Below are 27,517 nucleotides of genomic sequence, written 5' to 3'. Positions count from 1 at the left end.
TATTTTTACTTTTTTAATGAAATCATCTCCCTCCAGGGGATCTCCTGACATCAGCAGCCTGGTCCCGGTGGGGCCCAAGTACACCATGAAGTGGAGCGCCCCCTTGCAGCAGGTGCAGGTGGTGGAGGTGGGCCAAGAGGGTTGCCAGGGCACGGAGGCCGTCTTCCAGCAGAATGCCGGCAAGCGGCAAAATGGCGCCCAGGCCTCAGGTGAGCCCAAAACTGAGATCTAGCGCACCTCATCCCTTTCATCCATTTGCCACTTGCGTCTCGGACAAGTTAATGTCCAGGTGTGTCCAAACGTTTTTCTCCGAGGGCCGCGTACAGAAAACTGGAAGGGCACAAGAAAATGCTTGACTTCAGTGACTTGACTACCTATGAAGAAGTCATCAAGTATGGAAGCGTGTGCCGTTACGTTTTGTTAAGAAACACCCCGCCTCGAACTAACTGCCTGCTCACGTGGTGGGAGTAACAAGATGGCCGTCCTTTGACTTCAACGGCTTGCACTGGCGTGTATGGGCTATTGGCTATCCAGTCATATATACAGATCAGTGGTCTGCAACAGGTCACTTGGAGTTCAGAGGTAAAAAAATAATAATAATAATAAATACTCCGAAAGAAGTTGGTGCTCTGTTTTTTGGAAAAAATATATTCCTAAAAACAAGGAAAAAAAATATTCAGAAAAACAGGAGGAAAAATTACTCATGAAAACAGGAGGAAAAAAAAAAAAAACTCCAAAAAACAGAAGTTGGAGCTCTGTTTTTAGGAATTCTTTTTTTTTTAATAATTTTTTTCCTCCTGTTTTTCTGAATATTTTTTTTCCTTGTTTTTAGGAATATTTTTTTTTATGACAGAAAAAAAATTCAGTAAAACAGAAAAAAAATATTCAGAAAAACAGAAAACTAAAAAAAAAAAGCTCCCCCCAAAAATTAGTCAGAAAACATTTTTTTTTTTCCCCCGAGTGAATGCAATACGCTTCTTCCGTAATCAAGCCATTAAATATCGTTGTGAGATGTGTGGGCCATGAATGTTGTCTGGGCCACAGTTTGGACACCCATGAGTTAATCTCATCACTCGGACTGACTTTTGGAGTGACTCAGCACGGCTAATCAGTTTCTGTCCTCCAGTGTTCCGCGGAGGGCTGCCGACGAGTCGGCTCTGCTTGTCACTCTGATTGAGGACGATGTTTGCGAGGAGGGATAGCGATGACGGCCACTTGTTCCCGCGCCAACCCCCGGGCCGCTTTTATCTTGAAGAGAGATGAGACGGGTAGACGGCGCCCGCCGCAGCGTCAACCGCCGTCTCATTTCACTCTCTGATAGACCACAAACACGTCCGCGGCGCAGTCATCAATCTGCCCAGATTGCGCCGCCATTTTATTTCACGGGCCCAATTAGGGGGAGCCTGCGTGCGCGGGAGATAGAAAGGGGCGGGCAAGGAAATCGTACGATTGGCTGCACACGCAGCTTGACCAGATTTCAGTTGAATGTGACGGCGGACATATGATATGATGCTCCATCAGGATGGTAATCATGTACATACAGGAAGTCTCAATGGGAATAACAATAATTGGATCCTCACATTTTTTTTTTGTAATTACTTATATTAACTCATTCACTCGCAGCCATTTTCACTGAAGCCAACCCCTTCCCTCACGGCTGTTTTACTGGATTTTGAGTGATTTTGCGAGGCCTACAGAATCTCTCTTCATTCACCAGGAACAAAAATATAGATATTTCTATCTGTTTCTGTTTGGCAGCAATTAGCATTAGAATATAGCTATAAGTTTCATCTGCTTAGACTTGTGGGGAAACAGCTTGTTTTCATCATAGCCCTGGTTGATCTCTTATACTCTGCTGCCACCGGCTGGATTTTTTTTGCAATTACTAAAAAAAATTTTTTTACCCGTTCTCGGCAGTTGAGAGGCTGCATCAAAGCCTTCTGCATGCTCTAGCATAAACAAAAAAAAAAGTATAAATACGTTTTTGGGACATTTTATACATTTAAAATAGAACGTTTCTATACGTTTTTGGGAGCAAATGAGTTAATAGTTTAAATCAATAAACTATCATCCCAAAACAGTTTATCTTTCCAAACTCATCTTACTGTATTAACTCCCAAAATTTAATTTTAATTTCTATTTAGTATTTATTTTAAGTTTTGGACCAATTAATGATCTCTAATGTCGCTCCTTTTGCGAGTTATTAATTAGGGATAGAACGATTATCAGCGGCAATATTTGGCATTTTGACAAATATCGCCATCTGCCTTTTTACAAATCTGAATGCCGATAAAGCTGCTAACGTAGTGAAATTAAGGTTTTCGTCACAATTAGTAAGATGTTCACAGTTTTTAATTGTTGCAAAGATATTTGGAACATATTAAATTTTTTCACTGTCCTGACAGGCAAAAATAAAAAAATAAAAAAATTGCATTTGCATGCCTTTGTTGCTCAGTGAGATAAAGGGAACGTTTCAATTATATATTTATTTAATTTTCCACTTTAAAAAAAAAAAAATGAGACTGACACTGGGAACTCCCTGCACTTTTTATTTTAAAAAATGAAACAAAAATTTATGAAGAAATTATGTTGAAATTTGGGAAATCTTTATTTACAATTGGTAACTTAGGAAACTTGTTGCTTAGTTTTTAATTTAGTAATTTAGCTTAACACATGCTGATGACACTGCAAACTACCTGCAATTTTTGTTAGATATTTTTTTTAAACAAAGCTTCCAATTCTTTATATGTTTAAAATGAAAAGAAAATGTACATTTTTAAAGTTTGGCGCTAATATTTTCTCTTTTACTGCAAATGGACATCGGCTTGAAATATCGGTTGTTGGTCTCTTTGACTACTAATAATCGGTATCGGTCTATCACTATTATTAATGCTAATCACCATCGAAATAAACACAAAGATGCAAAATAACCCACAAATTCCGAAACTTGCTCTCCTTCTCCGATTACACCCGCCTCATCCGAATGCTTCTATCGTCTGATGTTTTGTCAGCAGGCTTTGGATGCGGATCAGACAAGTGTTTACATTCATCTTTTCCCGCGACGACGCCGGGAAATCCACCTGAGAGCGTGAACGCGGTCACACCTGCGTGACTTAGTGCGGGGAAAAAGCCGATCGAGCGAGCGAGCGAGCGCTCTGGGCTGGCGGCTGCTCGCGCACGGCCATTTGACAGCGTGAAAAAGCCACATCCGGGCCTCACAGGATTACGCTGGATTACAACTCAGCACATTCACCTCGGGAGAGTTTTTTTTTTTTTTTTTTTTTTCCTGGCTCAATTTGAGGCCGAGGTGCTCCCATTCTGACGAGCGCACAAGTTTTATTTTTCTGAAAACACTCGTCGACACCTCATCTTGATAAACTCCCATTATATAATGTTTAACTCATTTGCTTCCAAAAACGTATAAATATGTTCTATTTATTTTACAAAGACGTATTTATACGTTTTTGTTTTTTTTGGTTTTTTTTAAACATAGAGAAGGCTTTGATGCAGCCTCTCAACTGCAAAGAACGGTGGAAGAAATGGTAGTTATTACACAAACGGCCAGCAGATAGCAGCAGAGCAAAGGAGCTCAACCTTTTGACTTCAACGGCTTGCACGGGCGTGTATGGGGCTACCGGCTACCCAGTCATATATTCAGATCAGTGGCATGTCTTTATTACGCTGCCCCGAGTGACCAAGTTGCACACATCAGAAGGAGCAAGCACAATGTCCATTGACAGCGTAGCAAAATCTGCTGTATTCTTACGATTACAAATCTTCCGAAACAAATGTTCATATTCAAGTGAAACCCTGTTTCAGCTAACCCGCGCACAACTCCAAGCAATCCTTGGCTGCTTTTGCTGCACTCGCCTATTGATTTCCTCGCACACATGTCACGGGCTTCCCGTGTCGGAGATCCCATTAAAAGCGAAGCCCTACAATAGAGCTCCTTAAATGAACATCTCAAGCCCATCCAAACATCCTCTGGCTTCCATTCACCAGGATAGACAACAAGTCCCCCGAGGAAGGGCCCGCTAAGCCTGTGATCTTCTTCTTTTGTTTATTACACGCTGGTGGTGACGGCGCGCGGCGACACCTCTGCAGCCAAACGTACCTTGCGGATTTAATTAGGCGCTGGCGGGGGAAGGCGCGCGCGCCATCGATCGGCGGGCAGTCGGCGAGCGAGCGAGACTTTGAAGGTACGCGCCGCCTGCGAATCGATGGCGTGTTTTGCGCCTAATAAGACACCTGCGTTCCTTTTTTTGGGCCCGGCAAAAGGGCATCATAGCCCCCCGATAACGGTTTCTACGTTCCGTGGCTGGAGCTCGGCTCCGTAATGATGAAGATCGATCCAGCCGCAACACAACAACACACCTTTTCCATTTCTACCTCTGCGGTTTGTGAAGAACGATGGTGCTTTTTTTTTTTTTTTTTTTTTTTTAAACTTGACATTGTTTTTTTTTTTTTGCGTACGTGTGCACCAATTCCCTGTTTATTACCAAAGTGCGCATGCATTATTTAAAGACTTAGACTTAGACTTAGACTTGACTTTATTGATCCCTTTGGGATGGCTCCCTCTGGGGAATTTACATGTCCAGCAGCAATGAGAACAGATAATAAAATAAAAAATAATTCAATCAATCAATAAATAAGGTTATTACACCAGAGATTGAACTAATAATAATAAAAATGAAATAAAAAGAAAAAATTCAATCAATAAATAAGGTTATTACACCATAGATTGAATTAATAATAATAATAAAATAAAAATTCAATCAATAAATAAGGTTATTACACCGGAGATTGAATTAAATAAATTAAAGTACAGTAAAGTTGCCATATTTGTTTGACATAATTTAGTGATGTGCGCAATTGACATTCAAAATATTTGTTAATGTTAAAATGTTTTTTTCCATTTTAAATTATGTAAGTAATTGATTAGAAAAAAAGAGGAGTATGAACATGTGCAGTGGCTAACGTTTTTTGAAGATGTCCTCATAATATTAAATGTAAAAAAAAAAAAAAAAAAGATAAATAAACTGGTGCTCTTTAAATTTGGTGGGAAAAATATGTTGATTTAAAAAAAAAAAAAGAAGCCTTTTTTATTAAGCGATTCATCGTGATTAATAAAACATTCTAAGATGTGATTAATCTGATTTAAAAAAAAATAAAATGAATAAATACATTGTTTGACAGCACTAAAATAATTTCCTAAGCGGTAAGCACAAAAACATGACTCCATAGTCTTCTGAGACTGAAGGATATCGTTTCTATTCTAAAAAAACAAAACAAAAAAAAAACATTTAAAGACTAATACTATAGGAGGTCAAGAGTCTGGAATGAATTAAATAAAAAAAGGAAAAAAAAAGAAATAGTTTAAGATGAGCCAAACGTCTTCTGTTTTATTGGCTTGCGGCAGCCCCACAGTTTGTAGCAATTCAATGTTAATTGACAATTCACTCACCTGCCAAAATTAATCCGTCAACTTTGTACTGCTTATGGGAATAATTTGGCACTGTGAAATGATCATTTCAAATCTTGGTAAGAATTCTTTTGTATCTCAGAGGTTATTCCGTGTGACCATCACGTTGCTCAGTCATTAAAAATAGATCCCTTCAGTGCACGTGTACTGTGCATTAATGACTAATAAAGTGCTTCAAAGCAAATTGGCCACTTGAAAAAGATGAAACGATTACAAAGTTGTTGCAACTCAGAATCTTTAATGTGTTGTTCTCAAGTGTTTTGTTGTTTGAGTGTGTCTAATAATGGCCATCCTGAATGTTTTAGGGAAATCCATCCTGGGTCCTCCGCGGCTCTACCAAGAACTGCAGGTACTTCAGCATGACCTGTCCGTGGTGGAGAACGTGACGCTGCTGGTGGGCACCCTGGAAGGGACGTACCAGGTACCAGGAATTACTCTACTTTTTTGCTACTAATATTTTGGTGGTGCTTTTAGGCAGCATTTTGTGGAGTACTTCAGAAAGAGCACAAAAGAGACAAACTGGTCAATTTATGAATAGCGGAGGCAGAAACAAGTTCATTTTAGTTTTTTTTTGTGGTGATTGGCCGTCATCCCTCTCAGTGTGGATGAACTCCTCTGGGGAGCCTTTCCTCACAGGGTTCTTCTGTGCCCCGCCATGTTGTAGTTTGCCTGTGTTCAGCACTTTGGGTTGAATTTGAATGTTTGAAAGGTGCTATATAAATAAAGTTTGATTTGATTTGATTTTCTGAACTCCACCTTGACAAAAATGGAATCTGTAAGGAAACAAATTATTATTATTATTATTATTATTATTATTATTATTATTATTGTTATTATTTTAATTTATGAAGTTTCGTAGGGCTGGCAACCAGTCAAGGGTGTCCCCCGCCTACTGGCCAGAGCCAGCTGAGATAGGCGCCAGCACCCCCCGCGACCCTTGTGAGGAATAAGCGGTCAAGAAAATGGAGGGATATACAGGACTTATTGAGCAATTACTTGGCGGGCCACTAGGGGGAGCCCCTCATAAGAGTGGTGGGGAAATTGATGCACGAAGAAGACTCATGAGCTTAGTTTTTATTATTGCTATAATAAAAACTAAGCTATATAATAATAATAATAACAATAATAATAATAATAATAATAATAACAATAACAATAACAACAACAATAATAATAATAATAATAATAATAATAATAATAATAATAATAAAAAATATTATTATTATTGTTATTATTATTATTATTATTATTATTATTTTATTATTAGTTTTATCGTGGATTTATGGCCTGAGCAATATATCTAATCGTGGTATCGTCATATCGCGTGATAACCGTTACCGTGAGCCTTGTATCGCATATCGTATTGTATCGTGAGGTAGCCAGAAGTTCCCACGCCTAGCCACTATATCCTTAGCACCTATCAGCAAATATAAACTTATTTCAGAGGGGTTTCAATTACTAAGCGTTTTTCACTATATGATCACTAACCCCCACAAATAGTCCGGGTGGACTGTATACAATTTTTGTGATTTTTTTTTTTTTTTTTTTTGAGTGTGGTGCAGATTTTCCTCAAGTAAAATATGTGCCTTGACTCAAAAACAGTTGTGGTACACTGCAAGTGCGCCTTCATCAACAAGGCGGGTGTGATATTTCACCCCCCTACTGTTGCGAGAGTCGTAATCGCGAACGCAGCCGCTCCTCCTGCAGCGTTGAAATCAGGACACTTCCCAGTAGTCGATTGTCGCGCTGTCATCCACCGCGTAACGCAGGTGGAGAGAAGGGCGGAGGTGATATCTGGCAATCACCGAAGAGTCTCTCAAGCTAATGGTGACACCTTCGCCTCCCCCCCGTGTGCTAATTCAGCACATTGTCCTCAGGAGACTGCTGGACTGCCCGTCAAATGGACAAAAAGACTCCGGGAAATAGATTTGATTCCATTTGATTTGAAAGGCTCGCCGGTTGCATCATCTCATATTCCGCTGAAGATATGATACGTTTAAGAGCAGTGGTTCTTATGGTTGAGTCAATCTCAGGGATTTTGGTGGAGGTCAAGACGCACTTCTGACTCGGATGCTTTGTGATGACACACATGCACGCTTGGCCGTCATTGGCTGCAGGTGATCACGCTGCATTGCTTGGCCTGTTTGTGCTGCAGTGAATTTGGTGACTGTGTGTTGTGTAATTTCTTTATTATTGTAATCCCCTCTTACTTACTAACCATGTTGAGCAAAAAAGAAAGTGGCTGGACGAATATGAGCAAAATGAATTCACATGTATAACGGAACATATGGTGTTCCACAGGGTTCAATTTTGGGGCCTCTGTTGTTTTGATTGTACCTGCTGCCCCCATATTAATAAAACTGGTAGTTGTTTTAAACTGTTCTATATATAGAGAGTATCTACTTGTGCAATAGAATTAAAAAGGACTCAGATCCTCACAACAAGTTGTAACTGATGTTTACTTTTGTCTGCCATCAAAGAACCTGAACACCACGGTGGCCCAGGACTGGTGTCTGGCTCTGCAGCGGCTCATTCGTATCAAAGAGGAGCAGATCCAGAGCGCCAACAAATGTCGCTTGCGCCTGCAGGTGCCCGGCAGGCCAGACAAGTGAGTTCAATAACGCGCGCGGCAAACATTGCTGCCACATATTGATCCGTGATTCCTTACGTGTGTTTTGTTTACCGGTAAATGTTCAAACGGTGCATATTGGTTTTTAATCTTGTATAGTTCAGCGTTATTTACCCTTAAAGTGGCCACATTGGGGTAATTTCGGCCATATCTAGGGTCCTTAACTCATTCACTCCCAGGACATTTTCTCTATTTTACTGGATTTTGACTGATTTTGCAAGGCCCATAGAATATTGTGTCCTATTGCTATAAAAACATGGAATCTACCAAAAGAAAGATTAGAGCCTCTTCTTTCATCAGGGAAAAAAAAAGTATTTTTCTATCTTTTTTTCATTTTGCATCAATTAGCATTAAATTATGGTTAAGTTTCATCATTATTTACAAATCTGTTTAAACTATGGGGAAAAGAGCTTTTAGATCTCTTATACTCTGCTGCCACATGCTGGCCGTTTTTGTAATAACTACCATTGCTTCAAGCATTCTCTTCAGTTCAGAGGCTGCATCAAAGCCAAAACATATAAATGCATCTTTGGGAGTGTGTTAATATTTAAAATAAAACGTATTTATACGTTTTCCGAGTAAATGTGTTAAAAGACAAATTGTCCTTGGTGTTAATAAAAAAACAAAAAACAAAATCAGCACCTTAATCCAGGTTCATTTGGCAACATGACATTTCGTAGCCACGTCTCTGCCATGTTATGTCATGTCATGTCATAAGCAGATCAGAAAAAAAAAATCTCAGGGAGCCGTATCCTCCTGAATACCAGCAATTTGTCCTCTGTAGTGGACCTTTTTAAACCTGAATATCTCCCACCCAGTGCATACGATTGAATTAACTCATTTTGTGTTCTACAGAGGACATTCAGAGCTTTCCAATGATAGCAAATGTGTACGTGTGGGGCTTTGCTACCTTTTGAATGCATCATAAAAGAAAATGGCTTCCCTCAGTGCAAGCACTTTTTAAAAGTAAGTGTATAACACTTTTTATTGAACAAATTTAGGCTATAAATGTTGTTAGCATGTTTTTTTTTGTAAGACTCTTAAGAACATATTAAAGTATTGTTTGAATTATTTTAACTGTATTTGAGCCGAGCAATTAAGTTTTAAAATGTCCTCTGTAGTGGACACATCATAGCTTAAAAATAAAAACTTTTTTTTTTTTATTATTATTTCTTTTGCAGTATTCCAGTTACTTCACAAAGATTGGGGAATATCAAAATAAACATTATTGGAAAATATTTTTTTCCTGGTAGTCAGGAGGATAAGAAAAAAAAAAAAAGAAAAACCCACATGTAGTTTTAGAAGTGGCCACTTATGATTATTTTGGACATTTCCATTTCCTGGAAAGAACTCAGACAAAATGCTTTGTCCAAATTGGAACCACATGCGGTAGAGAAACTGGCTATGCTAAATTACAGAAAATGTTTTTAGCATTGCAAACTGCTACAAACAACGCAACAAGGCACACACGTGGCTCTTTGGTTGTGCCAAAACACCTGTCATAGATTTGGCCACTTGTGATGCGTACCTGGTTTTGTATCCAGTTGGGTTTTTTTTTTGTGTGTGTGGATAAATGCTTTGAATATCTTCCACAAACCACAAAACCCGTGAATGGAACCCCAACGATCTGTACGACCACCTGTGCGCACACTTTGAGAAAACCCTAACGAGTGCTATTCTGGAGGAAGCGGCAAAATGTAATAATGGTGTCTGATAATGGATCCATTTTCTGGCCTGTGATGGGGGAACGAGCAAGAATGGGGTCATGTTGAGGCACCAAAAAAAAGGGGCATTGATTGCGACGTGGTCTTTTTCTGAAAGAAGAAGAAGACGATAATGGTTGACCTTCCGCGGCGAAATGCTGAAAGCGGGCTGACCGCCCTCGGTGCCCGAGCTGAAGCGACACATCGGTTGCGTCCGCGTCTCCCAATTTCCTCGTCTGTTGTCAAAGCAGACCCGCTGGGACGATGTGCTTACTCGCGTGTTTGATGGCGCCAGATGTTCCCCTCACGCGAGTGTCTCCGGATTGCCTTGAAAAGGGAGACGTCCCCGTTTTCTGAGATACGTTAATGCAGGGATTTTCAAACTTTCGAGGACCCTCTCATGTTTGGCTGTGCGGTAAAAATATATTACCAAGTTGGCCGCTATCAGTAAAATAACGGTATATAACGTAAAAACAATTGCTGTCAATTATGCGCAGATTTTCGCTATTTGTGGGCCAGCCCTAAAATTATGGAGCACAACTTGTCATCATGTTGTTCCAAAGAATAACACGAATGCAAATGGATGCCTGTATGAGTTTGGGATGTGTTAAAGCTACCTGTTTTGCATATATATTGTTCCCAGAATGCATTGTGTTCATGATGTTATAAAGACACTAATGCTTGTCGCATCTATTTGTGTTACCAGTACCGTATTTTCCACATTATAAGGCGCACCTTCAAAGAATGACATATTTTAAAACTTTTTTTTCCATATATAAGGCGCTACAGTAGAGGCTGGGTTTACGTTATGCATCCATTAGATGGTGCTGCGCTAAAGGGAATGTCAACAAAACAGTCAGATAGCTCAGTCAAACTTTATTAATAGATTACAAACCAGCTTTCTGACAACTCCATTCACTCCCAAAATGAATAAACAGCTGTTTTATTATTTTCTCTGAGGTAAAGTATTAGCACTAGCTCGCAATCCAAGATGGCGGGATCTTCTGCGCATGCGCGTCACCGATCGCGCAGGGTCACCGATAGCGTCTTGGCAGCGAGACCTGTTGCGGCTCAATATTGATCCATGTATAAGGCGCACTGGATGATAAGGCGCATGGTCAGCTTTTGAAAAAATTTAAGGCTTTTAGGTGCACCTTATGGTGCGGAAAATACGGTATATATACAGAGTCAGGAATCCAGTAATGCATTATAGTTTAAAGGAGTGATGGCACAACTCAAGCCCGAATGCCAGTCAGAGACGGATACTCCGCAAAGTTCATCCGGAGTGGTAAAAGCCAACAACGGCAACTGCACGGGAGACATCTCCTGCTAGGCGATAGAAGCAACTCCGCAAGCGTGGCGGTTAGAACGTAATTGTGCTGGGCCCTCTTTGTGCCCTGGTGGTGAGGGCGGGGAGGGGGTAACAGGTTGCACAGTGGGCACGCCAACCTATTCTGACGCCACCCGGGGTGCAGCGTTGGCAGATTGCAAAGGGGAGCGTCGAGCAGCAGGCAGACTCACAAACAAACTCTTATTTTCTCACTTTATTTTGCTGGCCTCGAAATTCCGGGAGTTTCAAAAGTGGGAATAATCGCTCATTTATATCGACTGAACTACAATCAACAAAATCCAACACCTTTGTTTTTGTTCCCATTTTGTTGAAGAGATTAACTCTTAAGATCTAAAACGTCTTCCGCCATTTCTCTCAAATATTAGTCAAAAAAAATTAGTCTAAATCTGTGATAGTGAGCACTTCTCCTTTGCCGAGATAATCCATCACACCTCACCCAGAAAACTAGTGTTGTTCCGATACCGATACTGGTAACTATGATTAAAAACTAAGAAGCGGGATTGAAACTGAACAAAAACTGAGACTAAATTTAAAAATGGTGAATAAAATTAGTGTCCGCCACATGTACTTTTGGTTCTACTAGTATTTGTGTACAAAACTCTTAGGACCTGATTTAGTAAAAGTCAAGCTGGAGAAATGAAATGATAAAACCAGATTTGGTTATCCAGGAAAAAAAAAAAAAAAGTGAAGCAAGCCGCAGAAAGGCGGGGTTTCACTTTATATTTATCTGTCAATAAAACAACGCGTCGAGTTCAAGTGTATGCGAACTCGGTAGCCAATAAAAGAGCTGACAGCGTTTTGCTTCTGCCAATGGGCGACCCGATGAAAATCCAGCCGAGCGCAAGTTTTTTTGGGAACGACTACTTGAGGAAGACGCGGTCAAAGATCAAGTCGCGCCGTGTTTTCGCCGCCGTTGCATTATTAAAGAAAGCGGCCATAAAACGGGCGCCGGTCCGCATGCATTATGCGGGCGACCTCAACCCAGACGCAAAATGGAGATGGGGTGGGGGGGGGTGCGACTTTTTAGCCCCGGCAAAGACATCCAGCGCGAGTTCTTGCATTAACTTTTCATAATGCGAATAGAGGAGGCAGAAAATAATTCAGCGCCGGTGCCAGCAGGTCAATGGCTGCGGGCTGCGTTCAGTCCAAACGCCGGCGCAGCTTTCAAGCCGCCTCCAACTTGGAAGCTTTTTTACCACGCTGCCGTTATTCTTCCAGACCGCCCCCGCCCTAACGCCGCAAAAATACAAAAGAAACAGGTGCAGCAAGCGGCCTTTTCGACAGGCCGACATGAAGTTTTGATGAATGACGCGAAATGTTGACGCAGACGGGAGACGTGCTCGTTATCGCACATACGGAATGGAATGTGTGGCAAACGTTGCGGTTGTTTAATGGTGACTCGCTCGAAACATTTCCCATTGAGATCAATTAGATTTGGAAAAAATCGATCAAACTCACCATCATAAGACCTTTAACTGGAAAGGCATTTTGTGCGGTGATATAACTGACGAGCGTACGTCGAGTGGCATTGAAGTGCTGTCTCCACGAGTGAAAATACAGTTGAATTTTACCGCAGTTTTCGGTCTATAAATTGCTTTGGATTATACAGTAAATCACACTAGTCAAAAAATATATCAATGAAGAAGAATGATTTGACAAAAACCAAGACCAAAATCGTGTTGACGGCAGCTAGCGAGTTCCGGTTGGATTTGAAACGTCCGCTTCTAACGATGGAAATGTTCTTATTTTTAGATTAAAATGGCTTATTTTTAATTAACTAGAATCCTGTCTCGTCTTCGGTAGTGACTCAGTTGAAGACGCAAATTGGCTGTAAAATATTAACGACGGATCAGATTTTTCTGATTTAGATCACAATAATTCCCCAGCTAGCTTACTAGTTGAGTATGTGATACAAGTTCAAACCAATAAACCAATTTATTTGTAATATGGCAGTAGGGTTATTATAGTTTTGGATTTTTTTTTGTTTTATTTTAGTTATTTTTTATTTCGTTTTGAGTTTTATTTTTAATAGTAATTTTTAATTAGTTTTCAGGGTACTTCTGTTAGTTTTTATTAGTTTTAGTTCTTTACATGCTTAGTTTTAGTTTAGTTTGTTAGTTTCAGTATTAGTTTTATTTATTATTATATATTTTTTAAAATGTGTACTACTTGTGAGCACTATTTAAAAAAACACCAAACTTTCAAACATCATTATTCCGGTTTATATCAAAATAAATCTACTAAAAATCACATTTAAAATCATCCCCAAACGCTCATGCATTAAATTAATTACCAAAGACTAAAACGAAGGACATGTTTGCTATAATTATAGTTAGTTTTGTAAACATAAAATGTAGTTTCAGTTAGTTTTCATTTTTTTAAAAAGCATTCTCATTTTTATTTTACTAAAATAACCTTTAATGGCACCTGTTTTTCGATACCCTCCCTTCTTATTTTGACCATCTCCAAACATTTTTGTTTTTGTTAATTTATTTGAACTGAGTCAAATGTCATTTTTAGTATATGTCCGCGGGCCACTGAAAAATGGACGGCGGGCCGTAAATGGCCCCCGGGCCGTAGTTTGGACACCCCTGGTTTACTGTATGCAAGCAATTAAAAAGTCACTTTTCCATAATATGTCTCCTTAATCGGCGTCGACACTCTGATGCAGCACGTTTCCGTTCCGATTATGGCGCCTGCTTGACGAGCGGACTCACATCGAGCGGGCGAACGTCGGCCTGCCACTCGTCCGCCGCGTCCCGCCCTCCCGTGGCCGCGTCCTTGCGCATCAGCGTCAACACGCGCGCTCACGCCGCTCACCTGCCGCCATAAATCAGCCGGATCGCCTTCCGCCTCCTCTCTCCCGTTTACCTCGCAATGCCCCCCCTCGTCTTTTATTCCGGCGGCGCGGCGCACACGCGCTGCAGCTGTCAATCATCCAATCACGGGCCGCGTTATCATGTTCGAGGCCGCGTGGGCTCGAGGCGTTGCGAAAGGAATCCAGCTGAGAGAGCAGTTGCGTTTCCCGTCACACGTCTCCTGCTCCGTCTTTCACAAATCGCCTCGGCTATATTTAGACGCTTCTGCCTGTCCGCTGCATCGTCTTTCGAGTATCTTACCTCTCTTTAAGGACAGCGAGCGTCAGAGAAAAACAAACACAAATCCACAAATTGTTATTCATGCATTTAATTGACCAAATCAAACTTCCTTCTATGCTTGTATATATTTTTGTACTGTTTCATATAGTGAAAAAAAAAAAAAAAAAACGCAAACCATTGTAATGTAAAAAAATTAATTCATAATTTTAGTTACAATATTTATTTCAGGCTATACATGTATACTACAATACAAGCAAAAATATATATGCAACCAGAAAAATTTAAGAAAAAAAATAATGTATTTGTTTTTGGTGACATTCAATACATATTTCACTGTGACTCAAATACATAAAATGCTAAGTGTACTATTTTTTAGCTAGTCAACCGAACATCAACCATGTCTATTGTCAAGCGAAATTTATTGGCAACAAAAGTATGAGGTATTGAAAATAGTTCAAAGTATATGTCACCTTAACTCATTTACTCCCAATAACGTATAAATATGTGTTTTTTTATTGTTCTAAGTGTCCCAAAGACGTATTTATCCGTTTTTTTTTATGCTAGAGCATACAGAAGGCTTTGATGCAGCCTCTCAACTGCAAAGAACGGTTGCAAAAATTGTAGTTATTACACAAACGGCCAGCAGGTGGCAGCAGAGCAAAGGAGATCAACCAGGGCCATGTAGAAAAAAAGCTCAATTACTTACAATTTTAAATAGATTTGTGAAAACTGATGAAATTTAGCTCTCTTCTCATGCTAATTGCTGCAAAACGGAAACAGATAGAAACATACTTTTTTTTTCCCTGATGAAAGAAGAGACTTTCATCTTTCTTTTGATAGGTTCCATGCTTTTATAGCAATTGAACACAATATTCTGTGGGTCTTGCAAAATCAGTCAAAATCCAGTAAAACAGCCAGGAGCGAACGGGATTGCGAAATGTGAAAATGGAGGCGAGTGAAAACAGTCAAGTCAAAACTTTATTTATTTATTTATTTATTTATGTATTTGATGGGGCCGGGCGGGAATGTTTTTCGTAAGGGGAAAAAAAATAAAATAAATAAATATATATATATATATATATATATATATATATATATAAAACGGTTTTATTTTGAAATATACCGGATTTAACTTGATGCGAGACGCCCGACTTCCTATCCGGCTCGTGTCATTTCTTCAGCTTCATGAAAATCCGCATCTGGAAACCTCCCGTTCCGCACCGTTCCACACCGCAGCTGGTGCAGTTCTGTACTTGTGGCGTCCGTTTGGCAGCCGTGCCGCATCTGTTCCGCAGCCAGTGCGAATTTTACGCTGCCTTTGATTAAAACGGTGGGATCGTCAAAGTCACGCTGACTCTCCGACCACATAAAAAGCTTTCAAAAAATGCAAGCAAATGTGTTGCATTATCTCCTCAAACTATTTTTTATTTTATTTTTTTAAAGTACTCAGTCAATCATTGATGAATGGAAACGTTACGGTGAGAATAATGTTTATGTGCAGTTCCTGGACTTAAATATGCCTCATGTCAGGTTCACCAGACAAAGCACACGTTGTTGTTGTTGTTGTTGTTGTTGTTTGAGCCTCCAGTAAAATATATTTACATTATTTCAATGTACTTTGAAGGCAGCGCATATTTTTGACAATGTTCCATTTTAAATGATGGCTTTGCCATGGAAATGTTTGCATCCGTCACCGTTGCGTGCGAGAGGCACAACAACATCTGTCTCCCGAGAACTTTAGTCAGATGAATCCCTTTTTATTTATTACATTTTTTTTTTAATGCCATCACTCGTTAAGTCTGAGCACACACCTGCAGCTCCCCGGAGGTGTCAAAATTTGCCTCTTTTTTTTTTTTCCTCCCACCTTTCCGTTCCCAGAGCGTAATACGTTATTGGTGTGTGTGTGTTACTCGCCTGCAAATCTTCAAATTCCACAAATGCAAATTCAGCTGGCAAAACTCGGCAAACAGCATAAATTATGTAAACTTTTTTTCAATCCTTGTATTTGGGCCAATATTTTTTTTTTGACTCGTCGGAGCTACTTTGACACTATGGCCTTTGGGTCGTGACCTTTTTGCCAAGAGAACACAAACCAAACGAGCAAGTTTGGCGCTTCTGCAGATTTAAAACACAGAAAGCAAAAAAATAAATAAATAAATAAATGAATGTAAAGTTATCACACTGGACGTTTGGTCTGATGGATCCTGCACACCTGAGATGACTCAAAGGAGGAGTCAAATGAGCCACGAGGGTCCGATCAGATCAGCAAGTAGCCAAGTAGTCAATTCTTGACAAGATGCTAGTCCAAATTTTTGTTAAAAAAAATAAATACAAAATTGCTGCTACATTATTATCCATGTCAAACAAAAGGTTTAGGACTGCTGCTTAAAGGTTATTATTGGGTTATTGAGTAGGAGGTTTTGGTTTGGACTAAGAGTTAAATTGTGGTTATTGATCGGATGAGGGAGCATTCAGTTTTCATCTAGAGCAGTGTTGACAAAACTATGGCCCGGCAATCATTTTTCAGTGGCCCGCGGCATGATAAAAATGCTCGATTTGTACAGTTGGTGGAGGCAACCACTACTGGTATTTAATTCATTTTAGATTTTCTATGGAAAGATACAATTGAACTATTTACATATTAAGCTTAGCGTCAGCTCGCTGACTAGCCTTGTTGCTAAGGGCAACGTTAACTTTTGTTGTTGTTGTTGTTGTCGTAAGAAGCGCGAAGAAGCGTAAGGCAGCTCTTGACTTGTGAAGACCGAAGGTCAAGTTGGGCTTGCAGCTCATGATGAAATGCAGCCGAAACACACACTAACGCTGTGTGTGTGCGCGCGCCAATTTACTGTGTCTGGCCTGCGTGATTGTCACAAGCTGTCCTGAATGACGACGACTCGGCTGCACCCGACCGACCGCTTTGGACTGACAAGCACGCACTTGCCCTGCTGACAGAAAATTCTGTGTATTAAACTTAAAGTCCCATGAAATGAAAAATGTACTTTTTTTTTTTTTCCCTCCCACTGTCATTCGCTTTCCTAAAAAAAAAAAAAAAAAAAAAAAAAAAATCTCCTTTTTGACTTTCCTCTTGCCATCAAAGTCCTCCTTGTGATGTCCGACTTGCTCCCACGAGCATTCCAGGTGATTGTTGTGCATTTGTTTTGGTTTTGTTGTTGTTGTTGACTCAACCAAAATCTTTTGAAGTGAAGCATTTACACGTGTTAACATGGCAAAAACTCAGCTTGCTTTCTTATTTATCAAATGTTTTTAAGGACAAAAAAAAAAGAAGCTTGAAGCAAGTCAAATTGCTCGATGAATAAATATCCGCAAACAAAGAATTAGTAATTTGTGTCTTGATTTGAGATATTTCATCGTGGTTAGAGTTTTTACTTTTTGCAGTGAATTGTTGTTTTCGTTGACACCTCGCCTTGAAAAATTAATTGCTTACTTTGTGAGACATCTCTGAAAAGCTGAAGAGTTAATGTGGAACATCTCTGGAAGCAATATTTTTTTTACCTTGCAAAATCAAATGTTTGTGATTAAAAACTGACTTTGAAAAATCACATTGTTGGATACCGTATTAAAAAAGAAAATCTAGTGGGTGGGTGGGGTAGGAGTTATCTAAAAAAAAACAAAAACAAAAAAAAACACACAGTTGCTGTCAAAAATCCCCACCTCACCCTCTCCTTTTATTTCTTTTCCACGCCCCTAGTTCCATAGGTGTTCCAAAGACAATAAAAGAGTTTTCATGATGCTTTTAGCCCGAAATTAGGTGGCGGTGCCTCCAGATTTTCTATGCAGGAAAAAGTTTTTTTGTGTTTTTTTTTGGCCCACATTGAAGCTCACACGTCAGCTTGCCAGCTGGCTCTTTGGCTACTTGTCAATCCACCTGTCTTTAAAAAAATAAAAAATAAATAAAAAATAAAATAAAAAAATCACACGGAGCACATTATTAATGTATCGCTCGTCTGCGCACTTTCCATAAGCAGTGTGTCCCGCTTACGGGATTCGTTCCCAAGGGACAGACGGAAGATTAATGAGTGATTGTTTCTTATGAGCATCTGTCATCGTGCTGAAACGCCACCCCCACCTCCCCCCCCCCCCCCCCCCCCCCCCGCCCAAGTGTCGTCCTGTGAAATCTTCTGATCTGTGGCGGGTACCGGCGCCATCTGGAGGCTTCGCTTGGCCCGTTAAACGAGGGGTGAACGAGATGCAAAAACGCATCTTTAGGTTGGAACGCTCAAAAGCAGCAGATTTGACTTGAGTTTTGTCAGACGATGCTTCGAAATCAATCGTTTTAAAATAAGAATGACATTTATATTAGGTTTAGAGTTGTCAAAATTAATCAGTTAATCGACACATAATCGATTATCAAATTAATCGACATCTACTTTAATAATTGAGTCATCGTTTGGAGCCATTTTTAATTTAAAATTGTCCAAAACCTCCGATTTCAGCATATCAACAGTAATTGTTCGTTGATTTATGAACAGAACAGTTTTACTTTGGAAAACAATGACCGGAAATCTGCCAGGGTTTATAATTGCCGATAGGTGCCACGAGATTATGCCACTACTCCAAACTATTGAAAGTCCCGCTTGAAATGTGTGCCAGAGGCGGCAAGACCCCCAATCAGCAAGCAAAAACGTCGTCCCCGGCGTTTTGAGTGACATTTTCTGCCGTGTTTTGGCTGGATATACTTTTGCAAAACATTCCAAATTCCTTTTTTTTTTTTTTTTTTTTTTTTGGCGCGTCTGCAGTATGCGTCACGGCAACATAAAATGAAAAGCGACGTGTGGGAATCAGGTCTCTTCCAAATGGGAATTAAAATTCACCATTAAATTAAAACATGATTATTTGTAGATATGATGTCATATATATATATTACATGTGCACACGGTATGCAAATATTTATATGTATGTTATACTGGATGAACTATAAATGGATTGTGATTTGCTAATCTGGCTTGTTGTTGTCAAGGTCCGGTCGGCCCGTCAGCTTCATGGTGGTCTTCAACACACCCAACCCGCTCAGCAAGATCTCCTGGGTCAACCGCATGCACTTGGCCAAGATTGCGCAACGTAGGACGATGCACACACACACACACATACACACGCCTACACGCACATGAAGGAAAAATAGTTCATTGATTGATGAAAAAAAAAAAAAAAGATTCAGAATTGTCTACAGATTAAGATTAGGGATGCAATGATGATTAACTCAACAAACCCTGATTCAATTCAATTTTGGATTTTCAGTTTTTATTTTTATTTTTTATTATTATTTCTTGTCAACAAAATGAATTACTCATAACCAAAATATGTTTTTTATGTTAAAGGGATACTTGGCTCATTGAGCCATTTTCACCAGTAAAAAGTTCATATTTTGTTTATAATTAATGTGGTAACTTCATGCACAATTAATACCTTTAAAAAGTATTTTTTTTCCACTTGCTGTCGACTGATGATGACATCACCTGTGTTGAGGAAGTTGCTAACGACCAATCACGACTCACCTCTTTCCTGGGTTTGGAAGGTGCTTAAGAACAGATAATAAAATAAAATAAAACAGAAGGTGCGTTTCTATTGGCTGCTGCTAGATGACGTCACTCCTGTGTGACACACTTTCAAATTTATCAAAATAAATCACATTTAAAATCATTCCCAAAGACTCATGGATTAAATTAATTACCGAAGACTAAAAACGAAGGAAATTTTTATGATAATTAGTTAGTTTTAGTTAGTTTTGTAAACATCAAATGTAGTTTCAGTTAGTTTTAATTTTTAAAAAGCATTTTTCGTTTTGATTAGATTTTTTTAATTTGAGTTTTTTCGTTAGTTTTAGTTAACTAAAATACCGTTTGCGCTGAGCCGCCGTCCCTTCGGCGCCGGGCTTTGGATGCCAGCCACGGACGGGCTCTCGACTGACTGCGGCGGGGACTGAACGCTCACAGGCAGCTCGCGGTCCCCGCTCGCACCTTTTCTTTTTCTTTTTTATCAGGCGCGCAGCAGGCGGCTCCAGCGGGGGGCGCCGGCGTAGGTGCAGCGAGCGGGTACGGGTGATAGTCGCAGCCAAAATGATGCCAGGGGAATGTCACAGAGTGCAGAAATAATCATTTCTTTTACGTGTGGATGAGGTGTCACTCTCGTGGAGGGTTCACAAACGTTCTGGGGACCATTTTTTTTTTTTTTTCCCAAGGATCCCCTCAAAATCGAAAAATAGCTGCGCATCGGAATAAAAAAGTTTGTAACGTTAATTCAGATTTTGTCAAAGTTGTGACCTCATGAGAATATTGTATTATTTCCAAGTCATGAGTCATCATTTTATAATATCAATTAGAGGTGCAACGATTAATCAATCAATTGACAACTAATCAAAAATCCAATTAACTGATAATCATTTTTGCTAATTTAGATATTTTTGTTGTTTTGGAATTTCAGCTTCTCAACACTAAATATTAAAACAGTGGTCAAAATTTTTTACCAATTTTCTGACATTTTATGGACCACACCAGTCACTCAATCATAATTAATTAATATTTGTTTCAAACTGTCCTGTTTTTGAATAAAGGGATGTAAATTTAGACAACTTGATCAATCATTAAAGTAATCCTGATTGACTTGCAGTCCTAATATTAATTTAGCATAATAACCACTCGTCTACCCCTAAATGCCATAAGGGATAAAACGTTGCCCAAATTCTAGGGAAAAAAAATTGATAACTTGAAATATAATAATAATAATAATTTGGAAAAAAAAATCACATTTTTTTTTAGAGAAAAAAAATTCGGTTGAAATTATTGTTTCGAAAAAATGACAGCTAAATTAAAATACTTTTCATCACTAAATATTATCCGATTTTTGTCGTCCTCCTTGAAAGCAAAAGAAAACAAAGGTAATTTTTAAAAAAATAGATTTTCTGACATTTTATAGACCACTCCAATCACTCAACCAAAATTATTTTTTGTTTGTGCACCATCTGTTTGAAACAATGTCCTGATTTTGAATAAAGGTATATAAATGTAGACGAATAATCGACAAATTGATCGATTATTGAAATAACCCGATTGACTTGCAGTATTAATTAAACATAATCACTCGTTCTACCCCTAAATGCCATAGGAGTTAAAAAGTTGCCCAAAATCTAGGGGAAAAAATAACTTGAAATAATAATAATAATCCCATTTTATTAGAGAAAAAAAATGTCGAAATTGAAATTATTGTTTTCAAGAAAAGACAGCCAAATTAAAATACTTGTCATCGCAACAGACATATAAAAAATAAATCAATCAAATCGTAATTGTACAAGAATAAAGTAATTGTATGTAAATGACCCCCGAGAACAACTCGTGCGCTCCTGCCCAACCACAGAAATGTGTAATGCGGACGTGTAAACCACTAGTCAAGCGTGCCGCCCGTGTGTTCATGAAAAATGTAAAAAAAAAAAAAAATACAAGAGCAGATGCCTTTCATAAAAATGACAGTAAAAATCCTTTTTATATTCAGCAGCTTTTAAACTTCAATGTCACTCCAGCGAGGCACGGCAAGTTCCATTTCTACAACAGGTGAATGAATACTTTGTGATGATGTACTGCGGCAAACCAAATACTGTAAAACATGATCAGATCACAACATCAAGTAACCCGCCCATTTGAAGAGGTCGCAGGTTAGATCAGCGCCATCATTGTATTACTTAATTGTGTTTACGCCCGCACCTTGCCTTCCCATTTAAGCAAGTGTAATTACAACAAAGGAGGTGTTGATTCAATTTCACGGCCGGCGCGCCGGCACGGGGGTTTTCCTCGCCGCCGTCGCCGCTCTTGAGAGGGTGAGCGAACGTCGCTTGTTGATGCAATCGTTTGGTCAAGTTGCAGTTGATCTGTAATAATTTGTCGTTGATTTCCATCAATAAGGTATTTGATTGACGGAAACTTGTGGTCAGAGGTTAGACCAGCGCTGCCGGCGATTCACGGCAGATTGCTGCACCCCCCCGCGGCAGGCTTCTGGCTAAATTGCTATTTAACGACATCCTGATGTCGTGAATACATGATTGATAAACATTGCTCCGCCCATTTTAGATGCGTAAAAAAAAAAAAAAGAGAAAGAAAATAGTCAAGTAGTAATGCTTTTTTTCTAGATGGCCCTGGTTGATCTCCTTTGCTCTGCTGCCACCTGCTGGCAGTTTGTGTAATAACTACCATTTCTGCAACCGTTCTTTGCAGTTGAGAGGCTGCATCAAAGCCTTCTGTATGCTATTGCATAAAAAACAAAAAAACAAAAACAAACGTACAAATACGTCTTTGGGACACTTAAAACATAAAAAAAACGTATTTATACGTTATTGGGAGCGAATTTGTTAAAGGCTAAAAGCCAAAATAAATGAATACTAAAAAAAAAAACATGGTTAGTTTAAACTTTTTTTTTTTTTTTTTTTTTTTTTTTTTTTTTTTACCAACCCAGTAATTTACATTAAGTTTGTATGTGAATGTAATCCAAACCAAAAAAAGAAAAAAAACAAAAAACAAATTTCCATTGTGGTCTAAATGGAAGTAAATGTCTTTTGGCGCAGTGCGCCAGCGCCGTTTGCCAGGGGTGTCGATGAAGTGGCCTGAGGCGTTGCCTAATTAATGGGCTTTGCCACTTGCGGAATGAATCGCTACCCCCCCCCGCCGAGCCGAGCTCGGGTCGAGGTCTCGAGACGACGTCGACGGCGGCGAAGGCTGATGCATTATGGGAGGGGAAAGGAGGGACGCGGGGTATGTTGGGATGATTGAGACGTGCAATCAGCACCCGCTGCAGGGAGCAGAGGGGGGGGGCACTCGCCTGCGGCTGCTTGGCTAAATGTGTCCTCTCGCTTGCTTCACCAACAAGCCCTTCAGATGAATACGATGATTTTGCATACGGGAGCTTTGGGCCAATTAAAAGAGCCGATATAATTGCGACGTATCGTCACAAATCGGGAATTGTTGCAGGAATAAAATGTTTATTTTATTTTATTTAGAATATAGTCCTTTTTATTTTTCGGGAATAAATGTGTCTTTTCCAGAATAAATGGTGTAATATGATGAGAATGCAGTTGTTTTTGAGATTTATGATTTTCTTCCCTTGTAAACTTTGACTTTAATATCATAATATTCCAACTCGATCTTGGAAAAATATGGCTTTCCATATCCTGACAAAAATACAGTCCAGTAGTTTTCCTTACAATCGGAAATATTATTATTATTATTTTTGTTGTGAAGAACAGCCACGCCCGCCCGCGAAGGTTAAATAATGTTACAAATATTGATTTGTCATTAAAAAAAATATTCACTAATTGTTTGGATTGGTGGTGTGAATTGCCGAGTATCTGGCGATTCGATCCGTATCGCGATTCATCGGTCACGGTTCGATTTGATGCCGATTAATCCCATTATGAATCTGTAAGTCGATTATGGTCAAAAAAAATTTTTTTACTCAAATTTAAAAAATACTAATCGGTGAACTTGTACACTAGGGATGTAACGATATCCAAACATCACGATACGATATCACAATATGAAAGTCACGATACGATAATTATCACAATATTGTGGGGGCGTTGGCGATATTTAAAAAAGATCACAATATTGTTTAAAAAAAAAAAAAAAAGTAAGGGGCGGCACGGTAGTCGAGTGGTTAGCACGTCCGCTTCCCAGTTCTGAGGTCTCCGGTTCGAGTCCAGGCTCGGACCTTCCTGGGTGGAGTTTGCATGTTCTCCCCGTGCCCGCGTGGGTTTTCTCCGGGTACTCCGGTCTCCTCCCACATTCCAAAGACATGCATGGCAGGTTAATTGGGCGCTCCGAATTGTCCCTAGGTGTGCGTGTGCGTGTGAGTGTGGATGGTTGTTCGTCTCTGTGTGCCCTGCGATTGGTTGGCAACCAGTCCAGGGTGTCCCCTGCCTACTGCCCAGAGCCAGCTGAGATAGGCACCAGCAGCCCCCGTGACCCTTGTGAGGAATAAGCGGTCAAGAAAATGGATGGATGGATGGAAAAAAAGTAAGATCTCATACTAAAAAAAAAGCACAATAGTGTACTGCAATGCATATAAACCACCTACAATCTCTAATAACAATATTGAGTCACATTGATCGCTTCACAAGCAAATTAGGTTCCACTTTATCTGACAATTAGCATAGATTTTAAACATAGAAGGCCAAAACATCCCTCAGGAAAATTACATTGCACTTATAAACTAGCCACTAGAGGGTGCTACAACTGCACAAATGGAAATCAACCTGACTTTTTTTAAACAGATGTGTTCCTTTTAAAAAGTGGCAAATTTGCCACTTTTTTTTTCTCGTCATATTGACCCCGCCCTCTAAAAAAAAAATATATATATTTCCAGTTTCCACGTGGCCATAATACGCTGTTGTAATATTGGGATATATAGGCTTATTTATTTATTTATTTATTTATTCATTTTTTAATTTTTTTAGGTCTAAACCAATTTAATCCCGCTGGATTTTGTTAGAAATATGGGCCCAGATCTTTAACAGAAAGTAAGCGTCAAATCCAAACATTAACGAGGTTGAGTGTCTTCCGGAAGGCGAGCGTTGGATGAAGATTAATTTGCAGAGCACGCCCGCTTCAACACCCCCACCCCCCCTCCCCCCACATCCCTCCCTCCACCCCCGTGACACAAAAGGCCAAAGATATGGGACTAATTAAATACAGAAGTGAAATTGATATTTCAGCATGGATCAATGCAAGTGCGGGATCTGTTAATGAAATCCTTGATAATGTTTACTCATCATAAACATTTGCCACGTTTGAGCGTGGCGAGATAGAGTGTCGGGGGGGGGGGGTTATATAGGGGCGGGCGCGCGTGTGAGATAATCGCAGCCGTTTGACAGATTAATTTCACGGCTGTGCAAAAGCATCCTTCAAGCGCGCGTGCCCGCTGAAAGCGTCTTTGTTCTTCCGCCTTGAATGCTTGGAAGGATGTTAAAAAAAAAGAAGAAAAAAAAAAGAAAAAAAGTCGATTCATGGCGCAGATATGCTTCAACAGCACAAAAGAGGACAGATAAGCGTTACATGCCGAGGTTAAGCTGATGTTGTTTGAACCCCGTGCGGTCGCCGTGGCAACACGGCGATCTGTATCCGGGGCGCTGATGAAAAGGAGAAGCCTCCGAGGCTGCCGCGGATTTTGGGTGGACGTGGGCACGGGCGGGGGGGGGGCGGCAAGCTATCGCCGAGTGGATTAAGGAAGTGTCAGTGTGTGCATGAAAAAAAAAAAAAACATATTGGAGAGCTTCTCAAACTTTTTTGGGATACAGGGGAGACATTTTTTCAAGGACCCCAACCCCCACAGAATCCTGATTCCTCATGATGGCAATTAAACAGACAGTAACGACGTGTACTCGGGATGGAAATTTACAAGCATTTAGCCATTCTGATTTCATTCTTTAGCATTTGAAAAGGGAATACAATGATAGCAATGTAGCAACTGAGCTAACATAATACAAAATACATCAAAATAATCATTTTGGAAACTGTAAGCACGTTTAGCGATAATACTTTTCCTTTAAACATAAATAAAAGGAGACATTATTCATCCAAAGTAGGGGTGTTAAGAAAAATCGATCCAGGTTAGTGTTAGGTGATCATTTTTGACGGTAAAGGCATTATGTCAATGAGAAGACCCCCACAATGATACAAAGACAAACGTGTGTGTGTGCGCGCGTGCAAAACTTGACTGTGACTAATATCTGCACACAAACTCCACATTAAGTTAATTGGGGGCATTTTGTTCAATTAGGGCCAAAGTGTGTCCCTAATTGAGAAAATGCTGATTTTCAGGTGCGTGTCGAAAAGGTCAGCCGTGTGTCCTTGGGTCCACGCTTCTATCTTTAAAATATTCATACAAATAACATTAAATAATGCATTAGTAATTATAATTACATTGGCCGCTCGCTGATTGGTTGTTATCCGCGTGCGGACACGGAAGGTCACGGAAGCGTCCCGTAATTACCCCGGCAGGAAGCCGACATAAAGGCACCACTTATGGCAAATGACAAGAAATTCGCGATGTCCGTTCTTTGCGCCGAGTGAGCGAAAATCTCTTTTGTGTTGTTTTCCCGCGCGTCTGCTTGACCCTTCCCGCCTGCGAAAAAGATGTGGCGAGCTAGAAAAGTGGCGAGGTCGGCCTCTCTTGTTACGGAGTTTAAAGAGTTGAGCCATAAAAAAAAACAAAAAAAACAAAAAAGTCGTCCATTGCATGTCTGCAGGACACATGCTGCCGGTGCGAGGGCTCGTTAATGTTGTTTACTGTTATTCATCATCATTACCAGGTTGGGAAGACTGAAGGTCAAGGCTAATTTGTGTTCACTGCCGCCCGCCGCCGCCCTCTTCTTGTCTTTTGAGCTACGGCTCCACAACACGACTGATGGGGGGGGCGGCGGGGGCGGCTGTGCAGCTACAAAGACCTGACTTTAAAATCAAACTAGACTGCAGGAGAGAAAACGACCTCTTCAATGTTGTTTTCCTAAGATAGAACCAAGGGGCAGCAGATACAATAAGAGCCCCACAACTGAACCTTGTGGAACCCCCCCTTTTTCTTTTTTTTTTTTTTTTTGTCTAGTTTTTGTCCGGGGCGGCACGGTGGTCGAGTGGTTAGCACGTCCGCCTCCCAGTTTTCCTCCGGCCTTCCTGGGTGGAGTTTGCATGTTCTCCCCGTGCCCGCGTGGGTCTTCTCCGGGTACTCCGGTCTCCTCCCACATTCCAAAAGACATGCATGGCAGGTTAATTGGGCGCTCCCAATTGTCGCTCGGTGTGCTTGTGAGTGTGGATGGTTGTTTGTTTGTCTCTGACACCCTGACAAAAAAAAAAACAACCAAAAAACCCTCAAATTAGCTACAATCACATGCATTTGTCATTCAGTGAGATACAGGGAACATATCTGGATTCATTTAAATTTCCACTTCATAAAAATGATGCTGACACTGGGAACTCCTTACACTTTATTTTTAAAAATTAAAAAATTAAAATAAAAATAAGAATTGATGTTGACATTACTTAAGTTAAAACTTAAGTTTTTAATTTAGCTTAATCGGAACGGGGGACCCTGGAAGCTCCCTGCAATTTTTGTTATAATTTTTAAACAACGTTTTGTTTATATGTTTAAAATTAAAAGAAAAAGTTATTTTTTTATGATTATTTTTTTTTTTACGCTAATATTTTCTCTTTTACTGCAAATGAATAGCAGCATGAAATATCCGTTATCGGTCTCCTTGACTCT

The 27,517-nt window shown here is 39.9% G+C and overlaps 1 protein-coding gene across 3 annotated transcripts in view; it reads left to right on the top strand.

Moving 5' to 3' along the window:
- Nucleotides 1-27,517, top strand: part of arhgef10la (Rho guanine nucleotide exchange factor (GEF) 10-like a) — a 114,738-nt gene that overhangs the window by 47,651 nt on the left and 39,570 nt on the right. For all 3 annotated transcript variants that reach the window (XM_077528425.1, XM_077528424.1, XM_077528426.1), the window contains 4 exons: nt 37-209; nt 5,788-5,903; nt 7,963-8,090; nt 19,242-19,342. In XM_077528425.1, the coding sequence (XP_077384551.1) occupies nt 37-209; nt 5,788-5,903; nt 7,963-8,090; nt 19,242-19,342 (518 nt within the window). The remainder of the gene's footprint in view (nt 1-36; nt 210-5,787; nt 5,904-7,962; nt 8,091-19,241; nt 19,343-27,517) is intronic.

Source organism: Festucalex cinctus, chromosome 8 (assembly GCF_051991245.1).
Source record: "Festucalex cinctus isolate MCC-2025b chromosome 8, RoL_Fcin_1.0, whole genome shotgun sequence".
Taxonomy (NCBI): domain Eukaryota; kingdom Metazoa; phylum Chordata; class Actinopteri; order Syngnathiformes; family Syngnathidae; genus Festucalex; species Festucalex cinctus.
Note: the sequence above shows the minus strand (reverse complement) of the source record. Positions and strands in the feature narration are given on the sequence as shown.